The sequence below is a fragment of the Paramormyrops kingsleyae genome, chromosome 14, assembly GCF_048594095.1.
Source record: "Paramormyrops kingsleyae isolate MSU_618 chromosome 14, PKINGS_0.4, whole genome shotgun sequence".
In the NCBI taxonomy this organism is placed as follows: domain Eukaryota; kingdom Metazoa; phylum Chordata; class Actinopteri; order Osteoglossiformes; family Mormyridae; genus Paramormyrops; species Paramormyrops kingsleyae.
Genome location: NC_132810.1, coordinates 247,538 through 259,022, shown reverse-complemented (window position 1 = coordinate 259,022; position 11,485 = coordinate 247,538). Strand labels below are relative to the sequence as shown.

General features: G+C 40.3%; 1 protein-coding gene across 6 annotated transcripts in view; it reads left to right on the top strand.

Moving 5' to 3' along the window:
* The first annotated feature begins 228 nt into the window (after positions 1 to 228).
* lpin1a (lipin 1a) overlaps positions 229 to 11,485 on the top strand; it is a 26,377-nt gene continuing 15,120 nt past the window's right edge. Inside the window, exons 1-7 of one of the 6 annotated variants that reach the window (XM_072698985.1) lie at positions 229 to 516; positions 5,854 to 6,054; positions 6,236 to 6,331; positions 7,990 to 8,282; positions 9,519 to 9,635; positions 10,364 to 10,471; positions 11,118 to 11,238. In XM_072698985.1, the coding sequence (XP_072555086.1) occupies positions 412 to 516; positions 5,854 to 6,054; positions 6,236 to 6,331; positions 7,990 to 8,282; positions 9,519 to 9,635; positions 10,364 to 10,471; positions 11,118 to 11,238 (1,041 nt within the window). In that variant the 5' untranslated portion in view covers positions 229 to 411. Of the gene's footprint in view, positions 517 to 3,241; positions 3,478 to 5,853; positions 6,149 to 6,235; positions 6,332 to 7,986; positions 8,283 to 9,518; positions 9,636 to 10,363; positions 10,472 to 11,117; positions 11,239 to 11,485 lie in introns of those variants that run through there. The other 5 variants (XM_023834331.2, XM_023834328.2, XM_023834330.2 and 2 more) reach the window with 5 other exon arrangements.

Here is an 11,485-nt window from a genome sequence, read left to right as displayed (position 1 = left end):
TAGGCTTACAGGGTTAATCAAGGTTTTTAACTGGCTCGTGAACTGAGTAATATTTCCCCAACCTTTGTGAGATATCTTAAGGCTACTTAATAATTTTCAATCACAATTTAAATACTATAGATTAGGGAGCTTTGAAAAAAATCATCACTGGAAAGATTTATGTCATTCGATCACGCCGTTGCAGGAAGTTGTAGTTCCTTTGAAGGGTGACACAGAGAGTCAGCAGTCCTCCTTAAAGGACATACGGCCGGCTCGTGTTTCTACTTGGAAGTCTCTTCCCTGAGAAGTGTCGATAAAATTAGTAAGAAAACAACCACCAGTGCTCCTATATAGAGATGTGAGTTTGGTTGGCAACAGAGTCAAACCTTTAAGTTTCACGCAGCATGAGAGGAGATCAAAACGTCACTGGACATGGAACTGTGTGAGGAGAAAACAGAGATCAGGATCATGGTATCAGCCAAGCAATCCGAAGGATTCTGTGAAACTGAGAGCCCCACTGCGTCGAGCTGGTCCTGGGTAATGCCATTTATTCCATTGGTTTCCATTTGCATGCGAGTTCCTACAGGAAGTGCTGGGTGCTGCTGAGTGACACTTGCACCGTGAAATGAAGCAAGAGCATGTAACACAGTGGGCACCCACACCAAGATCTCCATGGCGAAATGGGCATTCATGTATTGATTTCTTTCAGTTTTGGTTCCAGATCTGAGTGAAAGTGGGAATCATTGTATTTGCTGCTCGTGCACAAGATGCTGGTATACCATGTGTAAATGTGGGGCATGATCTAAGAAGGGACATTTTTAAGTGGTATGTGGCACTTCATATAATCTAACATTTCACATACTAAGAAAGTACTGGAATATTTTAACCGGTATTAGGCACTTTGTGTAATCTAACACTTAACATTCAAGGCAAGTCAGAGCAGATGAATTAATGAGACCAAAATTGTCATAAAAAAACTGTGGGACAGAACAGATTTAATCTCATTTTCTGCAGTGTCAATATTGCTGTGCCATTTAAGCTCAGGCTATCATAGTATAGGTCATGGCTGAAATACATTGCTTTTGGGAGCTTGCCTGCATCATTCTAATATTATGCCTAATTTATGTCCCTAAACTGAACCTCCAGTTGTGGAAAACCCAGTAATTATCTTTTAGAATAGACGAGGAAGGGAGAAAAAATGATTTTGGTCATTTTTACACAAGCTATTTGCGTGTATATTAGTGCATCATTATTACGAAGAATGGAAACTGTAAAGATGAATTTACAATTCAATTTAAATGTGCTTCCAGAACTGTCATCCAGGTACAGCACAAGTTCTTTGAAAAGCAAAGGGTTCCCCACACAACTGAAATTCATTGTAATTCATTGTAAAGGGCACATTAAAACAGACTGTTTTGCAATACCTGAGTCAATAAAAGAAATTTCCTCTTGAACATGTCGTTCCCAGCTACTGAGAATCAGCCAATGAATACTCAGTGTCAGCCACATGCTAATTGCTCCTTACTCCCCGTCAGAGAAGATTCCAGCTTCTCATTGGCTGAGAGAGCTCATCCCAGGCAACTCCCACCTTTTCTCTGAGAACACATTTGTATTCTTGACCTAGTGTGCTTGGGAAGGTTCCACTGAAATTGACCCGAAGCTCACTTTGAATATAAGGGTGCAAGAGTGGTGATGCACTGATATACTGCACACAATGTTTCACTTACATAAATTGACAGTATGATGGATGATATTAACTGGAGCTTAATTTTACAAAGAATGCAATATTAAAGACGGTTAGAACATAAAATGGTGTTCAATAGGCTAAGCCAGTTCTTGCTGGCAGACTGTTGCAAAACTGTTAAATGAAAAAACTCAATTTTCATCAAAGTCTGGTATGTTTAAGTAATGATTTAATGTATTATTAGGTTCAAATACATTTTGTGGTTTGTATTGATTAACGAATGCTGTTTATCAGACCGTGTAGGTGCTACTCGTTATGGGTCTCTGAATTTCAGTTTTTCATAATTTCTGTAAATGGTAGAGGGAAAAAATACTTCCATTTTGGTCACTATATATATATATATATATATATATATATATATATATATATATATACACACACACACACATATCACCCACAAGTTGGAATTAGTTGCTCAACCTACTAAATAAATCAGTCTAAATCAACATGGGAACATGCAGTCCCGTTTCTACAGTCTGTGTCCTGCCAAATCTATTTTAAGTTGTCTGGTATTTCATTTCAGATATCTGGCATCATGCTAAACCACTTAATTGCTCACAAACACCCCACAGTCCCATTTCTTATTTCCTTTGTTTATTGGATGGATTCACAGGAAAAGTACCTGTGTTAAATTAAATGATACACAAAAATGATTCCCCAGTCTGTAAATGACATGATATATTACAGATTAATTTGTATTGACATACTGGCCTTGTAGCAATAACTTATAGCGATGTCCTTGTCTAGCTTTTAGCTATTGTTCAGTCATGTTTGACAACACTTCTGTTGTTGCACGAAAATCAACAAATGATTTTACATCAGGTAATAAGGGATTTTGACACTTGATACGTATTTGGCTTGTGGTATCCGTTTGTGCTTAAATGTGTGTATGTGTCTCCATCTGTGTTTACGTATTCTTATTTTGACAAAAGAATACAGTAGTAACCTCTTATTGATAAAAGCATTAGAAAAGGCCACGTGATCAAAATCAATTGCCATCTTGTGTTTCCTCCACTCAACCTCAGCCCCACAACCATGCTTGATAAATTTCGTTGATGATCCAATAGTAGTCCTTTGGGAATTGAGCACACAATTATTTCATTGTTAGTAATGTGGATGGCTGTACAACTCTGGGTAGTGTGTCCAATAGCGTCTTGTTGTCTATTGAGCAGTATTTTGTGAGGTACTGAGAGACGCGCTGCCTATACACTGCATTTAAAATATGTTTATTAAAGTATTACGAGTAAAGAAAATGTAAATCAAGATAGGAAATGATAGTGAAATTTGGCAGGACAGTGTGGTGATTTGGTGCTGTCAAGATCTCCGGGAGTAATGCATTTCGGCCGAATTATAGATCAGATCGCGATCATTCATGTTGTGTTCTGGTTCATCCAAACGTCAGTCTACTGTATGCATGTGTCACTACATGTTGTTTACCCATTACTTCCATCTAAAAAGGAATTGTATTTCTGCTATGTGTATGTGAGATTTAATGAAGAAGCCGGGGAGGGTGGAGGGCATGACGTGGGTGACGTCACTGGTAGGCAAGGGATTTTTCTTCCAGGGAAAGGAATTTAAACAGAGCATTAAACGGTTTAGCAGCTACAAGAAACCATATGCATGCAGGAAAGGCTAAAGGCTGAACAGCTCACAATGAATTACTGACAGACTTAAGCTATAATTTTTGTATTTCCGCATTGGTTTATTCTGGATGGTCGCCGGCAAGTTCCTGAAGTGATTAACGGCCCGAGTACGTACGTATCAGCGTCGTTATCAGCAAAATTAACGATGAGTAGATGGTATACTGTATATATTGTCATGTAATGCGTGTAATGCAATTAATTGTGGCGTGTGTATTTGTTGCCATTTATCCCTGTTCATGTTGACTGTCGATATAGGCTACGTTCCGAAACGAAAGCATAGCGATTGTTTAAAATTGCCAGTCGAGAAGACCATGTTTATGGTGGTTTAAAACAAGTTGAAATAAAAAAAATCTGGGTTTAGGTTGTTTTCTGGCCAAATGTTCTTTGGAATCGCTTTTTATGGCCGTACTTGATTCCATAAAAATGGCAGTATATAATACAGAATGACTTAAGTTGTATGTATATTTCCAGTTAAAGCTTCGTGTAAAATACACAATTAGCTATCAAGGGATTAGTCTAAATGAATTTGCATTGGTTCTGTGTATTGACAGCGGTACTGTATTGACGGCGAATCCGTTAGTCCAGACTGTGCCATTCATCCATCCATCCATCCATCATTCCATTGTCCATAAGCACCCCTCCACTTTAGGTTCAAACTGAGCATAGAGCCTCTCTCAAGAATCACGGGGCACCATGGAATGGTGATAGATTTACTATAAATGTAATGCATTGCATTTGGAGACTAGCAGATTTAAAATCCATCCCCTAACCTAAACCTGCCTGTCTGTACCCTTACTGTGGGGTTTTCAACCTTTATTAAACCAGAGGCCAGAAATAGTCAAGAACAGAGGGATTAGAGGGTTTTAATGCTTAAACATTTTTACTTTGACCGTGGAGGGGGTCCTTTTTAAAGATTCTTTTCTTTATACACAGTAAAACAGTTGATGGTGACATGTACCTGCATGTGATCTCCATGGGGTTCATCTCATAGTGTTGTAATGTGAAATGTACTGAAATGACAACGATGGTCTCATTGATTTCAAGGAAAGCTGCTGTTAATTTCAGAGCACTGAACAAAGGTCCAGGATTTGCACGTGACACAGAAATAGATCTGCCTGTAGATTTATGCTCATTTCCTTGCGTTGTGTCCATTTCCTCCCTCTCGAAAGAAAGGTGAAAAGGTGCCACTTAGAAGCTCAGTTGCGGGTCGCGGTTTCGCGAGACACTTTGCTGTCATCTTCCTAATTGGTCTGGATTTGTAGCTTCTGGACTTGAAATGCCCAACACTGGGCTCTGAATTGAGCAATTTCTCCAGCAGGCCTTTATTTCCACTGACACCTCTTAGCCAATGGAAAAAAAATAAGAAAATACTTTCACTGGCAAAACAGTTCTTAAGTTTACTTTTATTATGACACTGAAGCGTCTGAAGCATTTTACTGATTCATACAATGTTTACATAAGAAGTCCACCCAACGCTGGCTTTAAATTTATGAAAAAAACCACATTGAATTTTATGTTATAATATTTAGGCATGTATGAGAATCAGTGAATGAAACAACATAATTAGAACATGTGCTTATTATAGATTCCCTGCTTTAATAGTAATTACTTGGTTCATACATTATTTTAATTAACTGGCATTCCGCCACTCAGCTCTGAAATGTCATCAGCATGATATGTTTGCTTGTAGTATAAACAGCGACCCGCTGCTTGTTTGGTCACCAGGATGAGTCACTTCCTCATATTCTTTTCAATTTTCTGCCTTTCAGCTCAGTGATTGAACAAAAAAAAAGAAAGATTCTCTCAGGCACTTGCCTGAAAGCCAGAGCTTCAGGATGAGCTCTCAGCCAGGGGGCTGGCTTTATTATAAGCAATCTGTCCCTGTGGATGGCAGAAGTGACGGCAGAGTCCCGGGTGTTTGCTGCAAACACAATTTCATGCAATTATGACAGCGGGTTACAAAAGTAATGTAATTACAGAGATCTGCGTAATCCGCAATCTTCATCAGATTTTGTGTACGAGTCATATGACAGCCTGTGGTGGTTTTGTATGACCCAGGGTTGAGTGCATATCTTAAAATGTCTTTTGTAACTTGTAGTTAAAAATACTTATGTTTTTATTGATCCTTTTTTTTTACATATGCTATGCCAGTATGTACAGTAGCAGTTAAAACTCTGGACACATCTGCTTTTAATGTACTTGTCTCTGTTTTAGCTGTTATTCAACTTATAGTAAAAGGTCCCGAGGCAATGAAGTAATACATATCAAATATTGTAACGACCAATCATCATTATTTGTGATTTGTACTTGAGTTGTTACTGAGTTACTTGTGCCCCCTCAAATAAAGTGTTGCCCCATCCATTTCCTTGTTCACAAGATAATATTTAGTACATAACCTTCAGACTCATCAGGTCCCTTGACTACCATCTTCATGATCTTACTGTAGCTAAATGAAGGCGCTCATGATTTCCCACTGCTGTCCCATAGACACAGACCATGAACTACGTGGGGCAGCTGGCCGGACAGATGTTCGTGCAGGTGAAGGAGCTCTACCGCGGCCTTAACCCTGCTACCCTGTCCGGATGCATCGACGTCATTGTGGTACAGCGGGCTGATGGATCCTTCCAGTGCTCCCCGTTCCATGTGCGCTTCGGGAAGATCGGGGTGCTGAGGTCACGGGAAAAAGTGGTGAGGAGCAACCTGTAGATGCATGGGAAGATGGAAGCTGGTGGAAAGATGGAGAATTCTATAGAGCACAGAACTACCACAGACTCTCCTCATGGTCTGAAACTTACTCACAACCTCAGTAGTTGTTTAGTGGTAATTGCACTGATTGCATGCACTGATTGTTTTTTTTTTTGGAATAAAGGTGGACATCGAGATTAATGGGGAGCCTGTGGATTTGCACATGAAGCTGGGCGAGAATGGAGAGGCCTTCTTTGTCAAGGAGGCGGAGAATGACCAGGTATGTGCCCTGGACTCCTACTTTTACTTGAAGGACCACAGAGGTGAAGGCATGTGGTTCTGAGACAGGAATTTCCAGACGACAGTATGCAGTAGTAAGAGTTGCATTTACTGGAAACCGGTTGAGGTAGGTCTAGACATTTTGTTGATTGATAACTCAGTTATTGGTTTGGCTTTATTCAATTCATTAAAATGTATGTTCCTTCAGGGAAAATTATCGTTGATAATATAACACAAGTACTGGCAATTTTAAACCACCATTGGAATGAATGACATCTTGGGCGATAGTTTATGATTCAATATCCACTCACTTATGCCCTCTTACTGTAGCTATGTTGACATCCAGCGCTACGCTAACATGAAACAAATGATCTCTGCTCTAAGACATGCTGGCCAGACTGCACTCCTTCATGTCAATAACACTCTATTTAAGGATGGGCAGCACACATACAGGCTCTTACAGAGACCCCCAGCCAGCCTCTCCCTTCATCAAAAGATTGGTCCCGGTCTGCTGTGGTGCCATGTGACAGGACACCCTGGTCTCTCTACTGTGCCGCTTATCTGAAATACCAAATTCTTACCCCTATTCTGCGTCGCTCTCCTAATGTCTTTTTCATCAGCATTTCAAAATGATACTGCAATCTCTTGAAATACTTCGAATATTTAAAACTGCAGTGCAGTATATGGGGGTTACAGAGGGCTAAAATTAATGCCTTCCTGTATAACTACTGTAATTTTATGTTACTGTTTTTATAAGGAAGCTTATAAAATAATTCTAATTTGAAATGTATTACATCTATGTTACAACTGAAGTAGATTCAGACTTGGGCACCATTTTAGATTATTGTTAAGTAGTGCGATTGTTTCTAGCATATCTCTTACTACTAAATGCAAAGCTTTTTGTACCGTCTTTAATGATTTACAGGCTTGTATATCCAAGCAATATTCAGTTCTAGTAAGTATAATTCCTTCCACATGCACAGAAATCTGCGAAGCTTCTTTCTTTGGGATAATAGCCTATTGGGAACAGCCACACCAGAGTCGTGCAATACCTGTGCATCTAGGCTTAACAGTTTTGCCTCAGATCTCAGCAGATTATCAATACTGGTGCAAAAATAGGCTTGTCCTGTGTCTTATAAGACATTCAGATTTCCTGCCATTTTGTAAGTCCACTCAGAAAAGTGAGTCTGTCTAAATGCTAATGGCTACATTTTGTCTTTAAATGTCCTTCTCTCCCCAGTTGTCCTTACTGGTTATGCTCACTTGGCTGCCTTGAGGTTCATTTCCAGATCTGACCCAAAGAAGATCCATTTTATATAAATAGTACAATAATGGACCATCGCAGTTTTACAGAAATCAGTGTTTATTGCGCAGTATGCAGTTGTGTGCAATAATCTGTGATAATGGTCACTTGTCATTCCTGCATTTTATGTTACTGTTACATACTGCAGCCTGTCTTTGCGTAATTTATAGATTATTTGCTTCATATTTGTATTGCATCTACTATAAAAGTCACTAGTGTAATCACATTTTGTGTAATACAACAACAATAAAACCTTTAGCCTTGAAAGAAACATTATACTGTAGTATTGCCACATCCAAACCATCTGTGGTTTGTGAGTATTTTGTTCTCTTGCTTAATCCATTTTGGCATAGGAGGTGGTGCCCTCCTACCTGGCCACGTCCCCTATCCTCACTGACGGTGCTGCCCTCATGGAGGCCCAGCGGGGTACTGGCCTGGCACGCCACTCTGAATCTGGGTCCCCCGTCCACGGCCTGGGCCCCTCGCAGATGACAGGGGAGAATGAGACCCTGAAGAAGAGGAGGAGAAGACGGAGGAAGACCAAAGCTGACACCATGAAGCGGGAGGACAACGGGAAATACTCTGAGGATGAGGACATGTTTACACTCGATTTGAGCTCCGATGAGGAGACAGAACCGAACAATGACAGGTGAGTATGGAGACCTGGGAGAAATCTGTGACATTTTAACAATAATCCATTAACAGTTTCTAATAACAGCATTCCTGAGTCCTCTCTGCTGTAGAGACTTACTCTATTTTCAGTAGCCGTTTATGTTTTTCAGTGTTTCCGCATTTTCCATCTTATTTGTTTACATTGGAGGCTAACTTTAGCTCTTGGAGACAACAACTTAAGGTCTTGAAGACTGGAACCATGTTTAGCAGCATTTCTTTTGCCTAAAGGTGTCTGCTACTCTGAGAAAACAAGCTTTAATAATAATATTGCTTCTTCTGGTTTTGTAAACGTTTCAGAATTCTCAGAATACCAGCATGAAAGCTGGGACTTTTTCTCGGCTAGGTAGCAGAGCTTATCAGAATGGTGCTATTCTGCTAAGCTTCCCACACTGTGCTTGTTTTTGGCAGCTGTGGGGAAAGGGGAGTAGTGAGGCACCGTTTCACACAAACGGAGCTCAGTAGGGTCGATTGTGAGTGAGCTGAATGCCTCTTCGGCACTAAACAGTAACTCAGCTTGATCTTAGTTAACTTAAATGGACCAAGATAGTTTGGATGCGTGTCTTCACAGTTCCTCCAGCTTTTGGAGAAGACATAAGGCACTGATCAGTGAGTCATCTCTACTCTTGCATAATATCTGTCAAGAAGAAAAGCTTGGTTTTCCTACAGTAAGGAGTCTATTTACTTGTGCTTTCTAAGTGTAGTAGAGAAGAAGGCAGTCCTTACCATGTAATACTAGCTCAGCTATACTGCTGGCATAAACAACTATTCCCCTTTGGATTAAGTGCTAGGATGTGTTCCCAGAAAGCAAAGAAATATTGGCAGCATCACAGAAGTTCCATGGCAAGACTTGGCTGTCATCCTTACCCAGCATGCGACTGTCAGCTTATCGCAAACCTTTCATTTGTCAAAATGAAGTATAAACACAAATACAAAACACTGTATGCATTTTATCACCAGTAATGATTCTCTGCTACAGCATTGGAGAAAGAATAAAAAGTGGAGGAATGCTGTCTTTGTGGTCTTCAGGAGTTTGTGTCAGCTTGACATGCTTAATAATAACTTAGCCAAGTCTGCAAAAAGTTCCATCTTGGAAAAGCGAATGCTAACATCACCTTAACGGTTACCTAAGCTGGAAGATAACCAAGAGGTAGTTGCATGGGTGGCGTTTTATTTGTCAGGTCCCTTGACTGCCATCTTCATGGTGCCTCTTCAGGGCCTTGATGCGTGATGTTCACACAGAACCGGGACGTATGGGAGACCTTCCCAACAGTACTTTCAAACAAAGCACAGCGTACTTACGCCCCAAAGGAGACTCCTTTCCTCTGCAGGGGTAGGTTTTCAATTTAAAAACTTATTATTTAATGTCATGTACATGTTTTATTTTATCATCGTTGTTGTTGCTGTTGCTGTTGTTGTTCTGTAAAAATGGCCACAATGTCTGTCAGCCTATGATGGACTGGCATTCTATCCAGGCTGTTCCCCTGCCTTTTGCCCTGAGGTTCCAGCCATAGGCTGCAGGCTATCATTTAACCATGGTTAAATGATCTGAAGATGGATGGCTGGTTATTTTGTAACTGCTTACCCCAGTCAGGGTCACAGCAGGTCCTGGAATAATCCCAAGCAGCATAGGACAAACGGTCAGAGTTCCCTGTGGACAGGATAAGGATGACAGTTATATTTGTAATGGGTCTGTCTTTAGTAGTTTTTATGCTCCCAATCAGGTTTACTTTTAGTAGTATTTTGACCATTAAAATGAATCAGTGAGTGTGTGTAAACATTCTAATAATATATAATGTTAAACCACCACATGCTGTGATTTTTTTTTTCTTTTAAGTAGCGGTGGGGGGACAGACCTGCATCTTTTCTCATAGAGACAATGAGGGTTGATATTTGCTGTGCTCCTCTCAAGCTGTCACTTGAATGACAGCTGCAAAATATTAATAAGCTACTGTGTCTGTTTTGGTGCACAATGCTTCCTGTCTATTGCATGCAAAATACTTTTTTTCTGGACTTCAGATGATCTTTTATCTGTCTCTTTCTTAAAAAAAACACCCACAGCAAGACAGTTGAGCACAAACATCAGACATGTCCTCTGCCTATTCCCATCAGCGAGGGGCTGTCTGCATCATGTCCTCCGCAGTCTTCTCTCTTTCAGCCTCCAAACAGGTATGACATTCACTCCTTCACTCATCACTCTGCCAATAGTCTGTCTCAGAGCCACCATTATCAATAGCCTATGAAACATATAGTACCAGTCAAAAGTCTGGACACACCTATTGAACATCATTTATTTTTCAGCAAGATAATGACTATAATCACACCGTGTGGTTATGTAGGAAGTATTATCTTGTAAACAAAGAAAGAGATGCAGTGCTGTGACAGATTACCTGGCTCCCACAATTTGGGATGAGTTGGATCAAAGAGTAAGAACAAGGTAGCCAACTTGTGCCCAGAACTTGTGGAAACTCCTTCAGGACTGTTGGAGAAGCATTCCAGGTGGCTACATCTGGAAGCTGGTTGAAAGAACGCCAAGAGTCTGCAATGCTATCCTTGATGCCAAGGGGGGCTATTTTGAAGAGTGTAAAATTTGCAATATATAAAATATGTTGCAATATTTGATATGTATTACTTTTTTGTTTTGAGACCTTTTACTATACAGTGAATAACATGGTTAAAATAGAGACGATTGCATTAAAAGTAGCTGTCTCCAGACTGGTATTGGAAATAGATGTATGTAATGCAACTGAGTGGTCAACAACTGCAGAGTAAATAATAAGATTTGAACCAAACACTTTTTTCCCAAAAACCTCAGCGACTCCTGGTCCTCCACGCCCAAGAGTGACTCAGAGCTGGTCACCAAGCCCTCGGACAAAGACAAACGGGACAACCCTGAGATGTTATGGACGTGGGGAGAGCTTCCCCATGCAGCCAGGGTACTGAGGCAGTGCTGCCATAGCGCTCACCGTCACATACTGTACTTGCTGTCCAGATGAATGACCTATGACCATAATAGATTCCATTGTAATGACATTTGCTCAGCTATACTGCTGGTAGCCAGCAAGTGGTCAGAACCATCCTAAACTTGTGGTGAATGTTGCTTATTTGATTTCAGTGCTACATAAGAGTTTTAGGAATGTTATTTTGTTTATAGGATTAGGATTCTTCCATGAAATTAGTTTT